This window comes from Bos grunniens, chromosome 5, assembly GCF_055505025.1.
Source record: "Bos grunniens cultivar Pamir isolate PY7600 chromosome 5, Bosgru_T2T1.0, whole genome shotgun sequence".
Lineage (NCBI taxonomy): Eukaryota > Metazoa > Chordata > Mammalia > Artiodactyla > Bovidae > Bos > Bos grunniens.
In genome coordinates this window covers 45,637,536-45,664,571 of record NC_141169.1, presented here as the reverse complement: position 1 = coordinate 45,664,571, position 27,036 = coordinate 45,637,536, and the positions used below count along the sequence as shown (strand labels likewise).

At 40.4% G+C, this 27,036-nt stretch overlaps 1 protein-coding gene across 4 annotated transcripts in view; it reads right to left on the bottom strand.

The window, feature by feature from the left end:
• The window catches only part of CPM (carboxypeptidase M), an 80,174-nt gene extending 53,861 nt beyond the window's left edge, over positions 1 to 26,313 (bottom strand). For 2 of the 4 annotated variants that reach the window (XM_086400070.1, XM_086400068.1), the window contains exons 1-2: positions 25,783 to 25,812; positions 25,326 to 25,488 (exon numbers count right to left, since the gene is read on the bottom strand). In XM_086400070.1, coding sequence (XP_086256196.1) covers positions 25,326 to 25,485 — 160 coding nt within the window. In that variant the 5' untranslated portion in view covers positions 25,486 to 25,488; positions 25,783 to 25,812. Of the gene's footprint in view, positions 1 to 24,248; positions 24,359 to 25,325; positions 25,489 to 25,782; positions 25,813 to 25,979 lie in introns of those variants that run through there. The other 2 variants (XM_086400071.1, XM_086400069.1) reach the window with 2 other exon arrangements.
• Positions 26,314 to 27,036: the final 723 nt, after the last annotated feature.

Below are 27,036 nucleotides of genomic sequence, written 5' to 3'. Positions count from 1 at the left end.
ATGTTTGATAAATGGATTAGTATTTTTAAACTCAGTGTAACACAGACACTAAAGGCTCAAATGGATCTAACGCCAAAGGAAGAAGGGTACCAAAGTGGCTTTGCGTGGCTTAGCCCAGACTAGATCACACTCCACCCCTCCCCCCCTTTAAAGAATCATCTACCTGAATTTTGTTCATTTGTTACCTTATTTCTGCCACTTTTGCTTTCTTATATCTAAAAGAGTGTTAATCAATATACCACTTTTACTAACGACTGGTAGTCAGAACTAATGGGAATGAAGTGAATCATTCATGTAGTGTTGGATTATTTTTAAATAGGAGACTATCCCAAACTCATTTTTGTCCCAGATGATGAATTGATAAATTCTATTATATTACTACTAGAAACACCAAAGAATCCCATCTCTGATTCACTCCGGCTTGTTTTCTTATTCTTGTATTCTGAAGTTGACATAGTGTTTATTTGAGATGACTCATGTATTTCCTGAGTCGCTGTAGCTCCCAGGACACAAGGTCAGCCAGAGCTCTTCTTTCTGTCCATATCTAGGTTCATTATGACCCAAATCCACTCCACAGGCCACAGCCCTCTTTTCCCATCACTTTACGTTTCCTCCTCCGGAGTCCACTTATAAGTGTGTTTTCAAAATCATCATTACTCTTTCTGCTTACAAAAAGCATGCATACTTTTTAAAAAATTGAACATTTAAAAATATATACTGTAGGATGTGAAATCCATCCACACACCACTTCATTCACCAAAATAGATTCCAGATGGATTCAGGTGCTAAATGTAAAAACTAAAACTACAAAGTACTAGAAAAAGTATAGAATACATTTATGACCTTGGGGGTAAAGAAGGCCTTTTAAAATGAGACATAAAATAAAAAAGCATAAAGAAAAAGATTGATGAATATGACTTCGTAAAAATTTAAAACTTCTATAAGGCAAAAGATGTTGAAAATAACATTTAAAGACAAGCCACAGAATGGGTGAAAATATTTGCCACACATGTAACAAAGACTATCCTAAATACCTAAGAAGGCCTACACATAAGTAGAAAAATAGGCATTAGGCATGAGAAAATAAAAATGGCCAATAAACTTTGAATGTAAATTCCACAGGAGCAGAAATTTGTTCACTGCTGTCTCCAGCATCTGGAGCAGTACCCTGATGTTTATTTAATGTGAAGTAAAATGTGAAAACATGCTCCTTTTAAGTTTCAATCATGAAAACACAATTTTAAAGGAGACATATTTTGCCCATTGGATTGGAAAAAAATTTCATTGTTGGTTAGGAGGTGGGGAAATGTACACACTTGTGTGGTGCTGGAAGTGTAAACATACATTCTTGTTGTTTAGTCATTAAGTCATGTCCAGCTCTTTTTGCAACCCTGTGACTGTAGTCCACCAGGTTCCTCTGTCCATGGGATTTTCCAGGCAAGACTACTGGACTAGGTTGCCATTTTCTTCTCCAGGGGATCTCACCCGCAACTTCTGCATTGGCAGGCAGATTCTTTACCACTGAGCCACCAGGGAAGCCCAGTAGACATCCTACTGAAGGGCATCTGCATCTACCAAGTACAAGAATGCACATACCTTTTGATGTAGCAATGCCAACCCTCAGGAAATTATTGAGCTCATGTGCTCGTTCAAAGGGTATCAATCACAGAACTGTTTGAGATAACTGAAAGTTGTTAAGTGACCTAAATACTCATCAACATGGAAGTAACTGAATAGGCTATGGTAAAATCAAACCACGAATAGTATGGAGTAGTTTAAAACAATGAGGTATTACTACAGGTACCAATCCATGCCTGCCCCACGCCCCCATACACATAAGTGAAAAAGGCAAGCTGCATAACAATATTAACAAAGCAATACCCATAAAACAAAACTGTAGACATGTGCATATGATGCTGTCTACATAAATGCATAGAAAAAAGTTTGGATATGACATCTTTTCCTTCATATATATTCTGGAATCTTCCCATGTCAAAAGAAAAAAATATAACTCATTCTTTTATAAAAGTTGTGGAATGTTTCATTGACTGGGTACAGCATAACCTAATCAATTCCCTGTTGATGAATATATAGTTATTTTTGAATAGCTTTATCAAGTATAATTCGCATACTACACAATTCACCCACTTAAAGTATATAATTCAATGGTTTTGGAATATATTATTAATTTTTAAAAACTGTGATAAAACATAAAATTTGCCATTTTAACCATTTCAAGTATACAGTTCAATGGCATTAATTAAATGACTGTATCTTTTTTTATTATAAATAAATGCTATAAATATACATCCTCATACATTCTTTGTGCACATGTGATCCTCTGCAGGATAGGCAGTATATTAAAAAGTAGACACATCACTTTGCAATAAAGGTCTGTATAGTCAAAACTATGGTTTTTCCCAGTAGCCATGTATGGATGTGAGAGTTGGATCATAAAGAAAGCTGAGTGACAAAGAAGTGATGCTTTTGAACTATGGTGCTGGAGAAGACCCTTGAGAGTCCCTTGGACTACAAAGAGATCAAACCAGTCAATCCTAAAGGATATCAATCCTGAATATTGACTGGAATGACTGATGCTAAAGCTGAAGCTCCAATACTTTGGCCACTTGATGTGAAGAACTGACTCATTAGAAAAAACTCTGATGCTGGGAAAGATTGAAGGCAGGAGGAGAAAGGGACGATGGAGATGAGACGGTTGGATGGCATCACTGACTCGATGGACATGAGTCTGAGCAAGCTCTGGGAGACAGTGAAGGACAGGGAAGCCTGGCGTGCTGCAGTCTATGGGGTTGCAAAGAGTCGGACATGACTGAGCGACCAAACAACAACAGGATAGAAAGCTCTCATCTGCTGAATATCAGTGATAAAGAGAAATACGGGTGAGTCTTTTCAGAAGATTACTACATCATTGTTAAATATGATTCTAAACCTCTAAAAAGGTATCAGTCCAGTCACTCAGTCGTGTCCGACTCTTTGCAACCCCATGAATCACAGCATGTCAGGCCTCCCTGTCCATCACCAACTCCTGGAGTTCACCCAAAGTCATGTCCATCGAGTCAGTGATGCCATCCAGTCACCTCATCCTCTGTCGTCCCCTTCTCCTCCTGCCCCCAATCCCTCCCAGCATCAGAGTCTTTTCCAATGAGTCAATTCTTCCCATGAAGTGGCCAAAGTACTGGAGTTTCAGCTTCAGCATCAGTCCTTCCAATGAACACCCAGGAAAGATCTCCTTTAGGATGGAGTGGTTGGATCTCCTTGCAGTACAAGGGACTCTCAAGAGTCTTCTCCAGCACCACAGTTCAAAAGCATCAATTCTTCGGCACTCAGCTTTCTTCACAGTCCAGCTCTCACATCCATACATGACCACTGGAAAAGCCATAGCCTTGACTAGATGGATCTTTGTTGGCAAAGTAATGTCTCTGCTTTTCAATATGCTATCTAGGTTGGTCATTACTTTCCTTCCAAGAAGTAAGCGTCTTTTAACTTCATGGCTGCAGTCACCATCTGCAGTGATTTTGGAGAACAAAAAAGTTAAGTCTGACACTGTTTCCACTGTTTCCCCATCTATCTGCCATGAAGTGATGGGGCCAGATGCCATGATCTTCGTTTTCTGAATGTTGAGCTTTAAGCCAACTTTTTCACTCTCCTCTTTCACTTTCATCAAGAGGCTTTTTAGTTCCTCTTCACTTTCTGCCATAAGGGTGGTGTCATCTGCATATCTGAGGTTATTGATATTTCTCCCAGCGATCTTGACTCCAGCTTGTGCTTTTTCCAGTCCAGCGTTTCTCATGATGTACTCTGTATATAAGTTAAATAAGCAGGGTGACAATATACAGCCTTGACGTACTCCTTTTCCTATTTGGAACCAGTCTGTTATTCCATGTCCAGCTCTAACTGTTGCTTCCTGACCTGCATATAGGTTTCTCAAGAGGCAGGTCAGGTGGTCTGGTATTCCCATCTCTTTCAGAATTTTCCACAGTTTATTGTGGTCCACACAGTCAAAGGCTTTGGCATAGTCAATAAAGCAGAAATAGATGTTTTTCTGGAACTCTCTTGCTTTTTCAATGATCCAGCGAATGTTGGCAATTCCTCTGCCTGGTTCCTCTGCCTTTTCTAAAACCAGCTTGAACATCTGGAAGTTCATGGTTCACATACTGCTGAAGCCTGGCTTGCAGGTAAGGACTCTATCTCTTTAAAGATAAGGATCTTTGCCGACAAAGGTCTGTCTAGTCAAAGCTATGGTTTTTCCAGTGGTCATGTACAGATGTGAGAGTTGGACCATAAAGAAAACTGAGTGTTGAAGAATTGATGCTTTTGAACTGTGGTGCTGCAGAAGACTCTTGAGAGTCCCTTGAACTGCAAGGGAATCAAACCAGTCAATCCTAAAGGAAATCAGTCCTGAATAATTATTGGAAGGAGTGATGCTGAAGCGGAAACTCCAATACTTTGGCCATCTGATGTAAAGAACTAAATCATTGGAAAAGACCCTAATGCTGGGAAAGATTGAAGGCAGGAGGAGGGTTCGACAGAGGATGAGATGGTTGGATGGCATCACCGACTTGATGGACATGAGTTTGAACAAGCTTCAGGGTTGGTATGGACAGGGAAGCCTGGTGTGCTACAGCCCACGGGGCTGCAAAGAGTTGGACATGATTGAGTAACTGAACCGAACTGAGAGAGATAAGGGATTTTCCAAAGCAAATGCAGAAGTGAAAAAACAAAAAAAACTCTGCATCTTCCTGAGTTCATTCAAGTTGTCAAGTATATAAATACAAGCCAGTTAAAGCAAAGGATGCTCTGTCCCCCAGTATCTGAGCATGCATATGCTAGACAATGGAGTCAGTTATCTGCTATCTGACAGCTTATCCTGAAATTTTTGGTCAAACGTACCACAAGCACTGGACCCTGCACTGGACACAGCCTTATCTGGTTTCCTAATCTGAACTTCACACTCTGATTAGAGGGTGACCTCTGGACATTCACTTAATCCTTTGGTTTTGTGTCTCTCTTCTGTAAAATGGAGGGTCTAGCCTGGACGCCAGCACTTGTACGGCCCAGGTCACAAGGTTGTGCTGGCAGGAATGAGGTCAGCCTAAACCCATAGGTGTGCCAGAGCCAACCTCCAGAGACTGAAAGCTCAGGTCTGAATGTGCCAGTGACTTGTTTTGGGGCCCTGAGCAAGTTACTAAACTGCTGGCAAGTCAGTCTTGAAAGCTGTCAATTGGTATTTACCTTACAGAGTGTTGTGACAATTTAATGAGATAAAGCACAAATACTGCCTCCTTGTGCCTGACATCAAAGATGCCTTCAATAAAGGGTAGCTTTGAGTGTTTTAAACACCAAAACATGTGTCAGTGCCATGGTTCCAAGTTGCTAAATACCCCAACTTATATAACAGAGTATGTTTCTGTACCATTTATAATGTGGCAATCACATTCAGTCAATCCTAAAGGAAATCAATTCTGAATATTCAATGGAAGGACTGATGCTGAAGCTCTAATACTTTGGCCACTTGATGCGAAGAGCTGACTCACTGGAAAAGACTCCAATGCCTGCAAAGACTAAAGGAAAAAGGAGAACAGGGAGACAGAGGATGAGATGATTAGAGAGCATCACCAACTCAATGGACATAAATTTGAACAAACTCCAGGAGACAGTGGAGGGCAGAGGAGCCTGGTGTGCTGCAGTCCATGGAATTGCAGAGAATCAGATATGACTTAGTAACTGAACAACAACAAAATCACATTCTGAGCACTTAACATCTATTAACTTATTTAATCCTCTCAACACCCTATGAGGCAAATATTATTACTTACATTTTACAAAAAAAAGAAACAGGCACAGAAGGTAAGAAACTCATTCTAGATCACAATTAGTGAATAGCATAACCAGGATTTGAATTCAGACAATCTCTTCTATAGGGTCTATATTCTTAACCACTACCTAAACTGTTCTTGTTATTTACAAGTATCTGTATTTATTGGTATGGATATAAATACAGTATCTCACCCGATTCTGATAGCTCTCCAGTTTCAATATCTGATAGCAACAACCCTTTCTTACCAAGATCTTACTAAGATTACTTTGATAGAACACTCACTTTTCACTCTACCACCTAATTTTAAAACCTTTTTTTTTTAAAGTATATGTGCTGCTGAAGCGAGCATTAAAACATCTTTTTAAATGACTGCCAAATGAGAACGTTTTTAAAGGCAGCTATAAAAAGACTGCATATTAAGAGAGGACATTATTAAAGTTCTCATTGGTCACTCATGGCCTCTAAGATCACACTGATTCCTATGTGTATAGGATGTTTTGAAAATCAAATGCTTAGCCATTACTTTCTCATATTGGGAAAGTATTCTGTTTTATTAGCTTACTTTATTTCCCTAGAGTTTCCACCTCAAAATTGAACAGTTTTTTCATGGGGTCTCAGAGTTGGACACGATTTAGCGACTGAACGAGAGAGGCTACACCTGCCCGGAATGATGTGGGCATGCGGAGGCTCAAGAGTGAGATCTTTTGCCTACTTCAACATACAGGTGATCAGCCAAAAAGTTGATAGAATATATTTAATATATGGTATATAAAATACTGTATTTTCTAAGAATCTTGTTTTTATCCATTTCAGAAGGTCCTGAAAAGCCCCTTTGTAAAGCATCACATATATGTATGTCCACACACACACACACATATATATGTCCAACTAGAAGAGAATGTTCCAAATGGCAGGAATTAATAATCCTTGGCACTCGCCAGAGTCTGGCATGTTTGCCTTGCTTACGGCACTTTCTCAGACTATCCTTGCAAAGGTTCCATAGTCAATGCAGTAGCTTTCATGTTACCTGTCCCTGGGTTACAGAACCTTTATTCCAATAGATTCTTATGTAAAAATCTAGTGTAAGAAGTTAAGCTGAGCTGCTCTGGTTGAAGGAGCCAACCTGTTGTCTGTCTTTCTACCCACTAAAGTAGGCCAAGTCACCTTGACAGAAGTTTCCCGGTTCTAGAGACCATTTGAAAACCGCAGGAACTGGAACGTGGATTCTAGGTTTGAGTTCCGAGCTCTGCTGCCTGCCAGCTCAACTGCCTTATGCAACTTCTCTCCAAGCCCCAGCTTCCCATCTGTAAAACAGGGGCACGTGCACGCTAAGTGTGTCAGTCATGGTGGACTCGGTGCGACCCCATGGACTGCAGCCCACCAGCCTCCTCTGTCCATGGAATTCTCCAGGCAAGAATATGGGAGTGGGTTGCCATGCCCTCCTCTGGAGGATCTTCCCAATCTAGGGATCAATCCCACGTCTCTAATGTCTCCTGCATCAGCAGACAGGTTCTTTACCACTAGCACCACCTGGGAAGCCCCTAAAACAGGGATAACACTACTTAGTTCCCAGATTGACATCAGGGTTTAAAATAATATGTGAAAGTAGCTAGTATATAGCAAGCATTCAATAAAATATACAACTTTAATGCTCAAAACCCCCTTTTTATTCCTTTTCTTTTAGATTTTTTTTTTAAATGTGGACCATTTTTAAAGTCATTGTTGAGTTTGTTACAATATTGCTCCTGTTTTACGTTTAGGTTTTTTGGCCACAAGGCATGCGGGATCTTAGCTCCCCAACCAGAGACTGAAGGCAAGCCCCTGCATTGGAAGGTGACGTCTTAACCACCAGGGGAGTCTCTATTCCTTTTTAAACATATTTTCCCAAGGACAAAGAACAGAATGTTCTGTGGAATGACAGTTCCCTGGGGGCTACAAACTATGCAATTTTAGTGAAGAGTTACGTGAGTCAAAATATTTTCCCTATTTATCACTGTCCTTTGAACAATCTGTTTCCAAAAAACCATAACCAAACTCACAAAGACACAACCTTCCTAAAACTTTGTATTTTCCAGTGAGCACAAACTAAGATACCCTAGGTGCTAAGACATATTAGAAACCATCATCAGTTCTACATAAACACATTGCTATGCATAAAATAGATAATTAATGAGAACCTACTATATATTAAGTTGGTGTAAAAGTAATTGCAGTTTTGCATTGTTGAAATTTGCTGTTAAATATTAGAATACGTTCTTTTTTTTTTTTTTAATCATTTATTTATTTTAATTTGGCTGCACTGGGTTTTAGTTGCTGCATGTGGGATCTAGCTCCTTGTCTAGGGATCGAACCCAGGCCCCCTGCATTGGGAGCATGGAGTCTTAGCCACTGGACCACCAGGGAAGTCCCTGGAATACATTCTTAAGCATAATGTGGTTATGCCATATAGTGTTTTCATGCACATTTCTCATTTTCTGATTTTTTTGCTAAGGACTTACTACTTTCCATTTTATATTTATTTTAGACTATTGAAATGATGTTAGACAAAAAGCAAATTCAAGAGATTTTTTTTTTTTTCAAAACGAGTTCAAAATGGGTCATAGAGCAGTGGAGACAACTCACAACATTAACAATGTATTTGATCCAGGAACTGCTAACGAATGTACAGTGCAGTGGTTGGTCAAGAAGTCTGCAGAGAGACGAGAGCCTTGAAGATGAGGTGCATAGTGGCTGGTCATCGGAAGTTGACAGCAACCAATAGAGAGGATCATTGAAGCCGATCCTCTCCCAACTATATGAGAAGATACTGAAGAACTCAACGTCGACCATTCTACGGCTGTGTGGCATTTGAAGTACATTGGAAAGGTGAAAAAGCTTGATAAGTGGTGCTTCATGAGCTGACCACAAATCAAAAAAAATCATCCTTTTGAAGTGTCATCTTCTCTTATTCCTCACAATAATGAACCACTTTTAGATTGGATTGTGATATATAACGAACAGTGGAATGTATATGACAACTAGTGATTACCAGCTCAATGGCTGGACCAAGAAGAAGCTCCAAAGCACTTCCCAAAGCCAAACTTGTACCAAAAAAGGTCATGGTCACTGTTTCGTGGTCTGCTGCTGGTCTGATCCCCTACAGCTTTTTGAATCCTGGTGAAATCATTACATCTGAGAAGTATGCTCAGCAAATTGATGAGATGCATCGAAAACTGCAATGCCTGTAGCTGTCACTGGTCAACAGAAAGGGCCCAATTCTTCTCCACAAGGCCAAACTGCATGTCTTACAACCAGTGCTTCAAAAGTTGAATGAATTGGGTTATGAAGTTTTGCCTCATCTGCTGTATTCATCTGACCTCTCACCAAATAACTACACACTTCTTCGAGCATCTCAACAACTTTTTGCAGGGAAACAATATCACAACCAGCAGGAGTCAGAAAATGCTTTCTAAGAGCTTATGGAATCCAAAAGCATGGATTTTTATGCTATAGGAATAAACAAACTTATTTCTCATTGGCAAAAATATACTGATTGTAATGGTTCCTATTTTGATTAATAAAGATGTGTTCGAGCCTAGTTATGATGATTTAAAATTCATGGTCTGAACTGCAATTACTTTTATACCAACGTATTAGCACAGGGAACTCTACTCGGTGCTCTGTGGTGACCCAAATGGGAAGCAAATCCAAAAAAGAGGGAATATGTGTATACATAGACCTGATTCACTTTGCTGTAGAGCAGAAACTAACACAACATTGTAAAGCAACTATACTCCAATAAAAATTAATTTAAAAAGAAAAAATCCCAGGAAACCACCGTCAATTCTTTATCCTTCACTGTGTATGAGGGCAGCATTCAGTGCCCCAGATGCTGCTTGCAGTACACTCTCACCCTGCCCCTTACTCCAGTCTGTTTTCTCCATTCATTTTACCAAGAATTCCTACCCTGTCACCTGTCTGCCTGGGAATAGTCAAAGCTTTGTCCAATTATCAGCTTCCCTGATAAACCTTTCTCGACTTTCCCAAGCACCCTGGATACCAGGCCTTTCAACATTTACAGCCCTGTTATGGTACTTTTCCAGAGAAGGCAATGGCACCCCACTCCAGTACTCTTGCCTGGAAAATCCCATGGACGGAGGAGCCTGGTAGGCTACAGTCCATGAGGTCGCTAAGAGTTGGACACGACTGAGAGACTTCACTTTGACTTTTCACTTTCATGCATTGGAGAAGGAAATGGCAACCCACTCCAGTGTTCTTGCCTGGAGAATCCCAGGGACGGGGGAGCCTGGTGGGCTGCCATCTATGGGGTCGCACAGGGTCGGACACGACTGAAGTGACTTAGCAGCAGCAGCAGCATGGTACTTTTCCTATTAAGGTGACTAGGTGTAAGGCCCCGGCCCTAGTTCCTAAAGAGAAAGGTCCAGGTTCTTTGCAGCCTCCCGCCAAGGTTCTGATAGACAACAGGAGGGCAATAAATCAATTGTTGACTGAGTATATAAATGAATTACTGGAAGACACATTTGGATTCTTAACCCAAATCTATCAGTTACCAAGACACAATTTTGGATCAGTTCCTTCATCTATGGAATCTGTTTGTTCTCAGCTCTAAGACAGGCATGTAAATAACTTAGAGCTTTTGTATAGCTTAAGTGAGGAAAATCTGCAAAGGGCCTAGCAGAGTGCCTGGCACATGACAGGTATGTAGTAAACAGCAGCTGCATGTCTTGCATTTTCTCACCCTTGCTGTTCCTACTCAATAACTTGCTAGAAAATGAGACCAAGATTAAGTTCCCTCTCTGTGCTGCTACACAACACTTGAAAAGTTTGAGTGGTTGTAGAGTTGACTCTAAAACAACACAGGGGTCAGGGGTGCCAAGCCTCTGAACAATCAGAAGTCTTTTTTGTAATTTAGTCAGTCCTTTGTATCTGTGGCTCCTCAGAGGATTCAACCAACTGCAGATCATGTAGTTGGTAGTATTTACTGTTAAAAAAAAAAACCCCAGTGGACCCACGTAGTTCAAGCTCATGATATTCAAGGGTCAACTATATTTCATGATAACTCCAATATTGTTTTAAAATAGAAAGTGTTTCTATCTTGTGCATGGTTGGTAGGCACACACCTTGGTACAGCCACTATAAAAAATGGTATGGAGTTTCCCCTCCCCACCCCCCAAATTAAAATTATACCTACCATGAAGAAAAAGTAAAGTGAAAGTGTTATTCACTCAGTCATGTCCAACTCTTTTGTGACCCCGTGGGCTGTAGCCTGCCAGGCTCCTCTGTTTGTGGGGATTCTCCAGGCAAGAACACTGGAGTGGGTTGCCATTCCCTTCTTCAGGGGGTCTTCCTGAGCCAGGGACTGAACCCAGGTCTCCTGCACTGCAGGTAGATTCTTTACTGTCTGAGCCACAGGGAAGCCCCAATAACTACCATATCACCCAGCAATTCCACTTCTGGGTATTTACTTGAAGGAAACAGAATCAGTATCTCCAAGAGGCGTCTTCACCCCCAAGTTCAAACAGTAGTAGTCATAATAGCCAAAACATGGAAACAACTTAAACGTCCACAGATGGATGAATGATAGAGAAAATGTGGTATGCACATAGAACGGAATTTTATTCAGCCATAAAAGAAAAGGAAATCTTGCCACCTGTGACAGCATGGAGGAAATGAGGGCATTATGCTAAGTGAACTAAGACACAGCTATGATCTGACTTATATGTGGAATCTGAAAAAGCTGGACTCACAGAAAGAGTGGATTGGTGGTTGCCAGAGGCTGGGAAGCAGGGGAAATGGGGAGGTGTTGATCAAGGGAAACAAACTTCCAGTTATAAATTCTGGGGACTTAACAGACAGTACAATGACTACAGGCTTTTCCGATGGCTCAACAATAAAGAATCCGTATGCAATACAGGAGATCTGGGTTCAATCCTTGGGTCAGGAAGATCCCCTGGAGTAGGAAATGGCAACCCACTCCAGTATTGTTGCCTGGAAAATTCCATGGACAGAGGAACCTGGTGGGTTACAGTCACATGAGGTTGAAAAAAGAGTCAGACACAAGTCAGTGACTAACACACACAGTGACTATAGTGAACAATACTGTATTATATGAAGTTGCTGAATGAATGACCAGACTTAAATATTCTCACCACCACCAAAACAACATAGTATAGACGTGAGGAGGAGGAGATGTTAACTAATCTTTTTCTGATTTTATAGTACATGTGTTTCAAATTTCAAACTTACATAAAATTATACACCAATTATATCTCAATACAGTTGGGAAAAAAATTTTAAGCATCTATTCCTAGGTACTCTAACATATCTCTCTGAATTCTAGATTTAATTATTATTAAATACTTTCGGTATATAAGTCTGGCATAACTATAATTTGTCTCCAAAATGACTGATTAAAAAAAAAATCTTTGTGTGATCTGTACTGTGAGGGCAAAAAAGACACAATGTGCAATGCATCATTAAAATGCTTCTAGCTAAGTTGTATGATTAAAAATAAATGATCTTTTAGATTTAAATGAATAATCAAGCCCAAATATGGTACTTAAATCAGAACCCTTTATGCTGATTAATTCTGATGAACTATTCTTATTTTTGTAGATTTAATATTATGCTTTGTTGGTGCTCTGGTTTATTGGCGTGTTTCTATTTTCTCACTATTTTTCTTATTCCAGACATGGCTGTCGCACTTTACTTCTTAAAGAGAATCTTTATCATAATGCAAAATGAACTGTAAAATAATCAGAAATTTTCTGCTTAAGAAAGCAAACCTATCAGGCAGGAGTCCATAGGATGATGATGACTCTCTCTGGGTGAAGCATGAAGTCTTTCACAAGGTAGGCTAGGCCTTCCACAATCTGCCCGTCTTGCCTCCTCTCGCCCCTTCGTGCTCTCCTCTCCAGCCACATTCAACTTTTGCTCCACAGGGTCCATATGCCCCTTCACCACCAGACCTTTGAACACACTATTTATGGCCTTAACTTCCACCTTTCACCTAACTCACTTCTATCCCTCAGTTCCCCTGCCATCGAGTCCCCCAAGGTGAATCCCATCTGCATTCATTAGGATGTCTCTTCCTTCCCGTGCACGTCTCAGATCATCAGCTCCATCAGGGCAGGGGACACATTTGACTTCTTACCTCTATATTTTTATGCCAGCACATGTCACAAACTATATTAAGCATTTGGTACACGTTTGCTGAATAAATTGAATGAATCTGTCCAGAGATATAGATTAACTAACGCAACTTTGGGATCTATCACTTAACTTTATGACTGTCAGACTTCACTTATAACTGCATCCAACATGGTTGGCCAGGACCTCTGCAAGGAAAGAATTAACATAGCTGGTCTGTTTTACTCCCTCCTTGCTTATCTCGGCTGCTGCTGCTAAGTCGCTTCAGTTGTGTCCGACTCTGTGTGACCACAGAGACGGCAGCCCACCAGGCTCCTCTGTCCATGGGATTTTCCAGGCAAGAGTACTGGAGTGGGGTGCCATTGCCTTCTCCGTGCTTATCTTTAGAATACTTAAACTCATCATAATGCCCTTAACCAAATTCTGAGCACTACTCTTTCAATGTTCTCTAATTAATGATGCTATTCTGTACCCGCAAGACAAAGGGTCAGTATATACCAGCCTAAAGCATTGTTTAAAGTAAACAGTAGTATTCATAATGGGTACCTGGTATTTAGTGTGGGTATGTGTCCTGGCTGGTCACGATAGTCATGTGACCAGCTCCTGTGAAGAACTCTGGGCCTCCAAGACTCGAGTGGGCTTCTGTGAGTGGAGACAGACTTCAGGTTGGAGAGAAGCATGCATCTGTGCAACCCTCACTGAGAACAGGTAAGCCCATGCTGACTTCTGTAGTTTTTGCTGCTGCTGCTGCTGCTGCTAAGTCACTTCAGTCGTGTCCGACTCTGCACAACCCCATAGACAGCAGCCCACCAGGCTCCCCCATCCCTGGGATTCTCCAGGCAAAATGTATCATTATTCTGCTGTGCCTGCACTGTGTCTTTTGCTTCATTAATCCTGGCTATGACTTTGTAGAGTCACGGGTCCTTTGGCAATTTACTAGTGGGTGGTCATGGGACCCCAACTTCTACTTCTTGAACTGCTGCCCTTTCGAGATGTCTATGATACTGCTTTTCATCTTTTTCCTACTTCATTGCTGATTTTTTTCCTATCTCCTTTGCTGGCTTCTATCTCTATCAGACAGTATTAAAGATTACAGTATCCTACAGCTCTATTCTGGCCCTCTTTTATCTCTATTCTCGTTAGATTTTTTTTTAATCACATAGGTTTCAATGCCATCTACATGTTGATGACTCTCAAGTTTATTTCTATAGTCAAAACTTTCCTCCAAACTCCACCTATACACCTGTCTACTGGACATTCCCACTGGATATCTTTTAAGGATTTCAAATTTCTAAAATCTGTCTAAATCAGAGCTCTTTGTTTCAACCAAAACTTGTCCTTTTCTAGTGTTTTCTACCTTGGTAAATAATACCTTAAACACTTAGCTGCCCAAGCCGGAAACCTGAAAGTCATCCTGGATCTTTTATTGTTCCCTGATCCCTGCCCACTCTCTTCCAATCCATTAGCAAGTATTGTTGGTTTTATTTCCAAAGCAAATCTCTAATCCCTCCACTTCTCTCCATTTCTAATACAGCATCTTCATCCAAAACACCACCATTAACCGGTGCCTGGATTATTATAACTGAATTATTTTCCCTCCGTCTATACTTTCCCCTTTCTAATTAACTCTCTACTCATCAGACAGCAGCAGAGGACGAGATGGTTAGATAGCACCACTGACTCAATGGATATGAATCTGAGCAAACTCCAGGAGATAGTGAAAGACAGGGAAGGCTGGCGTGCTCTAGTTCACAGGGTCGCAAAGAGTCAGACACGACTTAGCGACTCAACAACAGCAACAGCAGCCGAAGTCACAATTTTTCTAAACCCACATCAGATGACATCATTTTGATTAAAACTGTTCAGTAGTTTCCTGTTATTATCAGAAGAGCATTCAAGCTCTCCTTCTTTGAATTCGTGTGCCGGGCACTCTATGGACTGTCCCCTGCACCCCTCTCCAGCCATGCCCACTACTATTCTCCCCCTGCTCGCTGTGCTCCAGCGCCACTGGCCTCGTTTCTGTTCTTGGAATACAGCAGACTCCTCTACCCTCAAAACCTCCTCACTCTCTGCCTACCCCTACACTGTGAGCTAGAGCGTGCTGCTGAATCTGAAGACACAGTCTGTACATTTAGAAGTATACGTTCCTAAAACTCAGAAGATGACCAGGCCCAACTAAATGCTTGTTAAGGCTAGAATGTGGTATTTCCAAATTTGTCTGTTTTTTTCATAAACAGAAAGGAATTTACTGGTAACAAATGATAACCCTGCCAGGCTTATCTCTAGGACAGCAAGATTATTCAGTCTATAAGAGTAAGTGTGTTCCTCAACTGAGCAACCTGCATCTCAGCTTTAACTCCACACACATTTGGTATTATCTGTGGTGGTTTGCTGGTTTAGTTGCCAAGTTGTTGTCTGACTCTTGCGACCCCATGGACTATAGCCCTCGAGATTCCTCTGTCCATGGGATTCTCCAGGCAAGAATACTGGAGTGGGTTGCCATTTGGTATTATTATAAATATAATATAAAGGGTGCTGCAGTCGTGTCCGACTCTGTGCGACCCCACAGACGGCAGCCCACCAGGCTCCCCCATCCCTGGGATTCTCCAGGCAAGAGTACCGGAGTGGGGTGCCATTGCCTTCTCCAGTATTATTACCAAGGTACAAATATATTTAATTATTAAAATAATGGGGAAACTTCTGTGGAAGTGCTCCATGTTAAAATGATCTATACTCTCCACACATCCCCACTTTCCATGCTATTTACTTTCTCAAGAGTAAACAGGCCCCGTAAAAGAATTTTAATGGACGGGCTTGACTGAGTTACCAATGAACAAGAGAATGAATATTTAATAGGGATTAAAAAATCAAAGATGCTCTCAACCTTCAATCTGTTGACCTCTGTATTTCCAAAACCTGTACATCTTAAATCTGTAAAGCATTGCTGAGTTTGGAAGGAAAAAAAAGACTCTTAACATTAAGAGATTCCAAGTACCTGCTTAACATTTGTGTGTGTGTGGCGGGGAGGGGGGCGGCGGGTGGAGAGGTCCTTTCTCTTTTTTTTACATTTTCTAAATATACTTGAATTATTTTTGCACTGTTCAAATAAAACCAGGGATATTTACTTAAACTCTTCTTAATGGAAAGGGGTCTGTGTGTGTATCTCTTGTATTTACTCCCTTAACACATGTTTGGTTAGTGTCTGGGGGGCTGAGGGGAGAGGCGGACCCCTTTAGGTTGGCAGTGAACAGTTCAGTTATCCGCCTTACTGCCCGAAGGACACTAACGTCCCTACTGCCTCCTCCCACACGCCAGTGACTCACTGTGGGTCCTCCATTACCACTACTCCAAGTTATACTATTTTACTGTAGTTTGAGCAAAATACTTTATATGGCCAGGAAACAATTCATTTTCTTGACACTTATGGGTACATACTACATACTATATAATGTTGCATAAAGTTACATATAGTATGTGTAACTACATAAATGTCTATAAAAGTATACATAAAAATAAACATCTTATATACATACACATAGCATACTATATACTATACTGTATAAAAGTGTATTTACATTAAAGTTTCCTTTACAGTGCATGGAAAAACTCTTCAGCTGTGACCCTCAGAGCGCCTGTCACATACAATCAGCGCATATTTGGGACTATGATACACAGATGAGCAAAAGCCCTGCCCTCCAGGTGCAATATAGACAGAGGGGCTGGAAGATGCTCAGGAAGAGTCTACCTCTGCCCAAGCGTCTAAAGAAACGCTTCCAGGAGGAGATGACACTTTGAATTCAGCTCAATCAACGGAATAAATGATCGAGTGGTCCCCAACACCCATTCCTGCTCCGAAAGTGCGGCAGTGTGCTCAACATTCACCTGACTACATTCCTAGTACTCCTGTGCACGCTGTTGGAAAGGGGCGCTCAGTTACATGTCGGGAGGACTGTCAGCTCAGGTGACTGTGGTCGTGCTCCTTAGTGTGGTTCTAGTTCCCGCAGAGATTTCTATCAGAGCAATTTTTAAAAACTGCGTAAACAACTCCCTGAAAGCTCTTTGTTTATACAGATTGCAGGTTTGCTTTCTTCTCCCAGACTTTGTGACAGTGCCTGCATATTTGAAGGGTTTACCCTGTTGTTAATGCCTTTATACCCCACCATGAAGGCTGTTATCTTCAGGAAGCTCTGGGGAGGTTCAGAAGCCTGAGGAGCCTAAGTCTGAGGAGCCAGTTTGAAGCCAACTTGTTTGAAGTTGGTGGCATTTTTGTGATGCCATGGAGATTAAACCTCCAGTTGAGCTTTTGATAAAGTTATGTATGTGAAAGGCCACAGACCAGAAAATGTGCACTTTTTAACCATCTGACATGCAGCAGTCCTTACAAAACAGGCATGAGAAAACATTTTTTAACGTGGAACTTATGTCTGTTTTTGTATTTTTTATTTAATGTCTGTTTATTTGCACACAAACTCAAACAAGGATTTCCTACCTTCTCAGCAAACTACTATCTTACATTGCATTGAATGACTACAGAGCTAGAAAGAATACCAATTGCTTTAAATCACCAGATAGGAAGTTCTGATTTAATCTCTTTCCCTTAACCCAAATGCATGTTGGTATTTGATATAATCTTTAAAAATTTAACTTTTTGGTAATAACCTATAAGGGAAAAGAATCTGAAATATATATACACACACACATATTTTATGTATATATAAACTAAGTCACTTTGCTGTACACCTGAAATATAACATTGTAAATCAACTATACTTCCTTTTTTTTTTTTTACTGTAATATTCTTATCTTACTTTCTGACTTTGTATTCTTTGAGAAAGGGACACTCTAAATGCACAAAATAAAGGAAGGAAACAGGGTGAACAGCAGTTAGTTCTCAACTCTAGATTCTATTTGTCACTGTAGTGTTACCTCCAGACACACAGTTTTTTTTGGTTAAGAACAGAAACCAAATACCTTTTGGACGCTGGCTACACAAACCTGAAGAGGGTCCTTATCAGCTCTCTGCATCTGTGGTTTTCGACCAACAGTTCCAAACCCTATCAGTTGAGGCCTCTTTTCACACCCAATATTTCGCAACTCTTCTTTTATTTACTGTGTTGGCATAAAATTCACAGAAAATATTTGCCTAGGTAATTTCAAAAAGATTTATATATCAAGGAAAAAAAGAAAGCAATTTATAATAAACCATGTTATCAATATGTAAATACTTGGGCACCATCCACTCAAAGACACAATGAAAAAGATGCTTATATCAATTCTTGAGACTCACAGTGAAGGCATTTATTACAAATGCAGACTGATACAGCTGTGTGCCCACTGGTGTCAGGATTTTATGTGAAATATCTCAAAATCAGGTTCAGAGAAAAACATAATAAAATTTTCCTCAATTTACCTATAGTTACATTCCTGGAAAGTTTGTTACATATTAATATTGTGAAGGAAAATATTTTGCATTTGTAAATAAAAGAATTGGTTTTAGGTTCAGATGATGGTAAGCTTGTCTTTCACTTATGGAAGACATTAGAAAGTATGGGGGACGATTTTTCACTATGCATGACAATTCTGTGTATTTGTTAACACCACCAGGAGGATGCATTACCAGCAAGGTCCCCCATCCAAAGACTTCAAAGTTATGGCCTAAACCGCCCCTCAATTTTCAAATTTTCCCCCTAGGGGGCGGTACTGCTCTTAATGAGAAACACTATTATCAACTTCAGAGATGGCATTTAGGTGGGTGGGTGTCCACACAGTGTGCAAACCAGAACTTCAGCCTTCTCCTTTTGCCTCATAATCAAACAGTTTTGGTATAAAGAAAAAAGATTAAGTCTACACAAAAATATGGAATTCACACTGCTTTGGATGAAACTGCAAATACTGAAAAGGGGTCAAGGAGTTCTACAGAATATCACTCAGCACAAAAAACATTTAAAACAGGCCTTTCCTTGGATGATAGAGTATGCTTGTCTACTTTTTCAGAATCACAGGGATCGGGACAAGGGGAGAGGCAAGGATGTGTGGGGGAGGGGAAAGGGACAAAAAGAGAGAAAAGGTAACCGGAGAAACTTTTCTCTTCAGCAAAGTGCTTTTAAGGGTTCACTATTGGGCAAGACAGACTTGGTTCCAATCACTCTGTCATTTACTGACTATGGATGATTCATTGAATCTCAATTCTTCCCATGTGAATTGAAGGGTAGTAATGGTATTTCACACTCTCGCTAGAGTGATTAGGTGAGGTGTATGTGTAAAGTGCTAGGTAAAGAGTAAAATTCAATTAATGTCGGCTGTCACTATCCTTTAAGTTTCAAATGGCCCGAGAGTATTGGTGTTTGGATATATTTGAGATTTAGAACAAAAATTGTTCCTAGACACAAGAAGCAGAGTAAAATTCTGTTATTTTTTGGATATTCTATCTCATCCTCTTCAAATATCATCCTACAAATATGGTGGAAATCTAAATCATTTCCTTGTAAGAAAAAAAAAAAAGCAGTGTCTTTAAGAAACTGAGTGGTTATAAAACAAGGCTGATATTCCTAAGATGTTTCAGAAAAGGACCTTACATTTCAAGTTAAAGAAGGGGAAAGGCTAACTCAATGTAATCTGAAATCACAAACATGTATATTACAGCTGAAATTCCTAGATTTTAATGGTCTTCTTGGTATTTAGTCCTCAATATGTCAATATTTACATCACAAAAAGCATTTTATGCAGGATCTCAAGCAAACTGGCTGTCCAATCACATTTGGGAAATGAACAGAAATGACAGAAATGACAGAAAACTGAACGTCGTGCAAAAGTCTTAAATACAATGTTCTTTTCCAAGGGTAAATTGCTAGTCAAAATCTAGTCAAAGGTAGTAGACAATGAGAGATAGTAGTAGTCAAGGGTAGTAGACAATGAGAGATCTGCATACGCAAACGCAGTGCATGCCTCTTTGGGGCTGGAATCTAAGCCAATTCTAGGAAGATTTTTGAGCATATGCAATGTTATGAAGATTCCTGGCAGAGAAATTCAATAAAATATCTGTTGAATGAATATAGGACAGTGAGAGTTCGTGAGGTAAATGCACGAGAAGTAAATTCTCCTTTATACTTTAAACAATCATGAAAAAATCATGGTACAGTGATCTTTCATCATCATCATCAAAACAGTCAGCATATCTACCTTCTTAGCAAATGTTAAAGTAAACATTGTTAACTACAGGCACTCCACCATACAGTAGATCCCTAGGACATATTCATCCTGATGACCAAACTCTGTACCCTTTGGCAAATACTACAGAAATCTTTAAAGCCACTAATGCCTGATTTATCACTGATATAAGATTTAGAAGAGTTAAGCATACATTTCTTGTGCAATTATCAAATCAATACACTCCTAGGAAATAAGTTTGGTTACATGTATCAAATACATAAAACTGCTTTAAGTGTTGGTAATTTCCTTTTTGGAAATGTATCCTCAATAGCAGGTCTTATCCTGAACGGCAGTGCTTACGTAATACTTTACCATGATCCAGGAAGTATTCTAACCACCCAGGGTCACACTGCTACAAAATAGAGAATCTGGAATTTGAACTTGGGCCTTGTGGTTACCAAGCCTGTGTGCACTCTGACAACTTTAGTTGTTTTAGCTACAAAGATGTTCTCTATGGCATTAAATTTTATTTATTTTTAATTGAAGGATAATTGCTTTACAATATTGTGTTGGTTTCTGCCATATATCAACATGAATCAGCCATTGGTATACATATGTCCCCTCCCTTTTGAACCTCCATTTTTTTTTAACAACAAGAAAAGTTTAGAAACAAACTAAGCGTTCATCAGTGGGGTCTAAGTTAAATAAACAATAGTACGTCCATTGATAGGACACGTAGCAGGCATTAAAAGTTAAGTTTTAGAAAAATGTTTGCACAGGCAAGCAAGTCATTTGGCTCAGTGGGAGGGGAGAAAGACACAAAGGGCATATAGCCTTTTAAGTTTACTAAATGTTTCCTTTGGATGGTGAGATTTTAATTTTCTTCTTGGTGCTTTGTTATATCTTCCCAAATGTCTAGATGAACTTGAGTTTCTTTTGTACTCAGAAAAAAAATTGCTCATAACAAAGTTCTGTCCAGATCAGCACAGCCCAAAATGCAGTGCAAGTCATATGTAATTTAAAATGTTTTAGAAACCACAACCATGTTAACAAAATTAAAACCAGGTGAAGTTAATTTTTAAATATGTCTTATTTCACCTATATATTTAAAACATTACATTTTAACAAGGAATCAATATAAAATATTAATGGACTATTTTACTTTTTGGTATTAAAATCTTCAGAGTCACTTTTAGCTCATCTTAATTTGGTCTGGTCACATTTCAACAGCTCAATAGACAAGTGGCAACTAACTACTGTGTTGGATCTTGGCAGAAGCTTTATTTTCAGATCAAATGTGCCCAAAACATGACTCTGAAACCCTCCACTAACTACCACAATCTCCATGCAACCACATCTATGTGGAACTGCTTCCTTGATGAGAAAGATGTGCTTGAGACCTAACACTTGTCAGCTGTGTGATCTTCAGCAAGTTAATTGACTTATCTGTACCTCATTGGACCCATTCTGTAAATGACGTTAATGCCTACTTTGAGATGTTGAGATTTAAAAAACATATTAAAACACCCAATACGTGGAAAGCACTTTATAACATATTGTTATCTAATCCTTGACCTTTGCAACCTTCCTTATTCAGACAAAGGTTAGACTTAGCAAGAGGAAAGACAAGATTCTTAGAATAGATGTAGGAAATCTTATTTAAAATGGTCCTAGAACTAACCAGAGGGGATGTGAAGAGAAAAGCTGGGGAGTCTATTGATACAACAAATACATTTGTATTTTAAAGGGGGCTATCTGATGCCAGGACACAAATGGCACACTTTTCAGCTTGCTTCACAAGACTCCTTTGGCAAATATTCAAGCCACTAAACAAACATAAAAATCACTGAATATGTGCCAAACACACTCCACAAAGGGACTTAGGAATAATTAAAAAGATAGGAGAAGATAATTACAGTATTGTGATGATGATTTTTGCCATACATCAACATGAATCAGTCACAGGTATAATGTGTTCCCCCATTCTGAACCCCACTTCTACCCCCTCCCCACCCCTATCCCTCTGGGTTGTCCCAGAGCACTGGCTTTGGGTGCCCTGCTTCATGAATCAAATTTGCACTGGTCATCTATTTTACATACGGTAATATACTTTCAATATATGTTTCAGAATATGTTTCAACACTATTCTCTCAAATCATCCCACTCTCTCCTTGTCCTACAGACCCCGAGTCTGTTCTTTATATCTGTGTCTCTTGCTGCCCTACTGTATGTAGGACTGTCATTTCCATCTTTCTAAATTCCAAATATATGTGTTAATATATAGTATTTGTGTTTCTCTTTCTGACCTGCTTCACTCTGTATAATAGACTCCAGTTTCATCCACCACATTAAAGTTGACTCAAATGTGTTATTTTTTATAGCTGAGTAATATTCCATTGTGTATATGTACCACAGCTTGCTTATCCATTCATCTGCTGATGGACATCTAGGTTGCTTCCATGTCCTAGCTATTGTAAATAGTGCTGCGATGAACATTGGGATACATGTGTCTCTTTCAATTCTGGTTTCCTCAGGGTGTATGCCCAGCAGTGGGATTGCTGGGTCATACAGTAGTTCTAATCTCCACACTCTTCTCCACAGTGGCTGTACCAGTTTGCATTCCCATCAACAGTATAAGAGGGTTCCCTTTTCTGCACACCCTCTCCAGTAATTTTTTGTAGACTTTTTGATGACAGCCATTCTGATTGGTGTGAGATGGTACCTCATTGTGGTTTTGATTTGCATTTCTCTAATAATGAATGATGTTGTGTGCAGAGCTTTTGTGTAGGTTTCAAACATTTCAAAATTAAAAACTGGAAAAATACTCAATTATAATAGAAGGCCATTAATCATGACATTTATTTTTTTGGCATTACTCTTTATAACAGAGGCCACTAGAAACTATATAGATGGCTCAAAGATGAATGACTAACAAATTAACATAATCAACATAAAATATTATATAGCAACCAATTCACACTAGCAAACCATTCAATTCATAGAAATACGTAATGAAATAATATGAACTGGGAGAAAGAAAGCAGACTATAATCCATGATCACAGCAGTGAAAATACATGTGACAGGCATTTACAAAAGCTAAAAATAAATTGGCAAGGTAGAAATATTACTTTCCCTTCTAGGTAGGTTGTCCACATTCATAATACAAAAAGAAAAATAAATAATACATATGGTAAATCATGTTTGCTAAGTAAGCATCTTACATCAGAGGGCAAGATGGCCAGGGAGAACTGTCCATCTAGCAAAAAGAATACCAACAACCATACAAGGATGCCCTGGCAACCAGCTCCCAGTTACCACTGTACAGTTTAACCTCCTGCTCGGAACCCAATAGCAGATTTGGGACTTATCTTAATCAGAGTAATTATTCAGAGCATACTCAATACAAAGCTTTGACCTAAACTAGCATCATTGTATTTTTTACATGATAATTCCCCAGTCCTTTAACTATAAGAGTGCACACAGGTAAAAACAATTAAAGCTTGCTGGCTTTCATTATTGCTATAGTCTGACAGCATGCAGGGTAGATCAAAATAGCTGGTTGACATTGAGAGAGAGTCCCTGATTTTCTTGCACAAGCACTTTGTGCTTGAAAAAATAAAAGCTAACTCACTTAGTACTTAAAAATTAACAACATTCACATTGCCTTGTGGTTTAAATGATGACTGAACAATAACTCAAGTCAGCTGTGCTCTGTTTTTCCTTTATTGATATAATTAGTATTCTGAGATCTTTTAAAGTTGCTCTTCTTTACCCCTAGGGGAAAACAATTTCAAAAGGCTATATACGTATGCTGATTCAAGATATGCTTTCTCATACATTCAATCTCTATAATTTTGGATTATAGAGCAATATAGAATAATTCTGGCACCAACTCTTTAGCAATGCTGTTTAAAAACAAAGATGCCATTACACACAAGCCTAGGATTTTTCTGTTGCATTGCATATAAGCAAACTTATGGAACACTGCTTACAATATAAACCACAGCCTTAAGTTTTTGGGAAATGATTACTTCAGAATATGGTGATTAAGAGACTCCCAAATTGGCTGAAAAACACAGAGCTAAAATTCAGTTGGGGTTGAAACACACCTTATAAAGAGTTGAGATCCAAGAGACTCATGCACAGATCTTTGATTTACCACTCATTTTGCAGGACTTAAAACCAAAAGAACAGATTTGCAGATTGTTAAAGTATTATTCTGGTGTGGGGGGAAAAAAAAAAAAAGAGTTGAGATCCAAATTACATACACTTGACAAAACTTAAATATTTAGTCAACTGGTATGTTTTGGGGGAAGTACCAATATAAGATTAATAATACGTGGTAAAATTATTTGTCTTTTCCCCCAAATATTTAAGCCTTGAAGCAGAATGATCTGTGTGCCAATCCTGGTTATAAAACTCACTAGTGATCTGGGGTGTTCTTGGGCAAAATACTCATTTCACTATGATTCAGTTTTCCTATCTACTAAAAAATAATTAATATAATATACATTTACATGTTTATACTCAATATATGGCTTCCAAATTAAAATAAAGTATTTAAATAATGAGCATGAAAATACTAGGAGCAATACCAGTCACTGCTATGGTACACTTATTATTCAGCAATTGTCTTATTCCAATGAATAATTTTTAAAACAGCTTTTTAATCAGTACCAGAGTCACTTTTTTTTTTACATAACTTTAAGCCATAGGGCTAATTATACATGATATAGAAATCTCACCAACAGAACTATTTCGAATTTAAAAGAGACTTGCAGACAGGATCCTAACAGTCTGAATCATATTTAAAGAAGCCATCAAAAAGGGAAACTTGAGATGGGTAAACAGACTTCCTTTGCAAAAGTTTATCTAGAAAACTAAAGGCTAAAATATTCATTCCAAGAAATCTGTCTGCAAAATCCAAAATCAGAACGCCATTCACGCAAAGCACTCAATGACACCGAATGACAGAGGAGACGTTTAGTAAAATTCAAATCTTAGTACTCCCCTGACAAAAAGCAACGCAACTCACAAAGGGAGAAACAATCTACACGCGAGACAGTGATGGATTCGCCTGGAGCCCCTCTGAGTAGCTTCATAGAAAGGGGACAGGAAACTAAGGTATATTTGATGAATGAAAGTGAGGACTAGGGGTTTTGGAAAGTACAGGAGACGCGCCCTACCTTGTACAGATTTCCCGATACTGTGTAAGTGAGTGATAGAACTGTAGTTTTGGGCAACATTCTTCAGAAACGCTTCCATCTCTGGCTGGTGGTGGTAGCTGAAGTCCAGGGCAGCTACCGCAGGCATTAGCAGCCCTAGCCAGAGGCGGGCGCAGTCCATGTTCTAGAGATGAATAAAAATAATAAAGCTGAGCAGATAAGGCAGGCGGTGGGCTGGAGGGAAAATGTGAATGCTACTAGCTCCCGCTCTCCTCTTTAGTATCAGATCTCCCGACACTAAAGCTCGCTGCTTCCGAAAGAGGTAAAAGTTGGAAGTAACACCTTCAGGAGTTAGCGTACCCAGAGCACCGGCAGCCCCAGGTGCCCACCATCCCATAGCCCACCCAGCCCCTCCCCACGTCCCCACCGCCCGTCAGCCGCAGCAGCTGCGCCTGACCCCGCGCGCCCCAGGCCTCACCCCTGCCCAGGCGCACACCACCGCCTGGCTGCAGCCGCTTGCCGAGACCAGACATTATAGCTGGGCCAGGGGGCGGGCGAGTTCAGGTCCCGCCCTCGACATCTAACTGACGTCGCTTTGGCCCACTCAGACACCGCGGGAGGCACTCCGGGGCGGGGTCTAGCCCGGCGACCCGGGCACCTCTGCCTGCTTCTCACCTGAGCCCGCCGGCGCCCACGCGGCGCGAGGATTCCAGGGCGCGGCGGCTTGTGCCGAGGCGTGGCAGAGCTTCCCGAAACCGAGTTACCTTGCGTGGTCTTAGTTTTTGCCGGCGCCCAAGGTTGGAAGTATCCTCACCTCGGCCACCGCTCCGTCGGATGTAGGGGTCCCCGGCGCTCCGCCCAACAGCTGCAGCAAGGGCTGGGACGGCTTCTCGCGTTGGGCGGTGCGGGCCGGCAAGCCCGGGGCTCACCTGGAGCCCCACGATGCGCCGTGAGTACCGGGCGGCCGCAGCTGCAGGCAGGCTCTTACGCTCTTCGACTCGCCAGGGCCACGCTCTCAGACGCTCCAGGCGCCCCCAGCCCTGCGGTCGCGTGGCGTTTCAGAACGTGTGTTCGGAAGTTTTAAATGAATCTTGTGGAATCCAGGAAAATTTCCGACAAATATTTATAGTGTATGAAAGAAAGAGAAAGTCGTTCAGTCGTGTCCGACTCTTTGCGACCCCGTGGACACTATACAGTCCATGGAATTCTCCAAGCCAGAGTAAAGGAGTGTGTAGCCGTTGCCGTCTCCAAGGGCTTTTCCCAACCCAGTAGGTCTCCCTCACTGTGGGCAGATTCTTTACCAGCTGAGCCACCAGGGAAGTTTGACTAAATCAAAGTTAAATTGAACACTGACAACCTGGAATCATGTGTAAGAAGGCATCAGAGTCATCATTGTAATGTCGACGCTCCCTCCAACAACGCTGCCCAGGTCAGTTTCAGGGCCTAAAAATACTTCTTTCTGGAAGGATGGAATGGTCTGTGTTTGCACTAGGGACAGCAAGGACTTGACCAAAACCTGAGAGGGTGTGTGGGGAGGGCAAACACCTCACACACCTGTTATACATTACCTATCAGGGTAACAGGAGACTTGTGCCAAGGGTCCAGTAAATGTAAACGTTTGAAAAGCACTGATTTAGGATAACATTCTCCTTTAACAGACTAAAAACAGTAGTGCCAGGGCACTACCCCAGACGACTTAAACAGAATTTCTGGGGCCTGGGAATGTGAATGA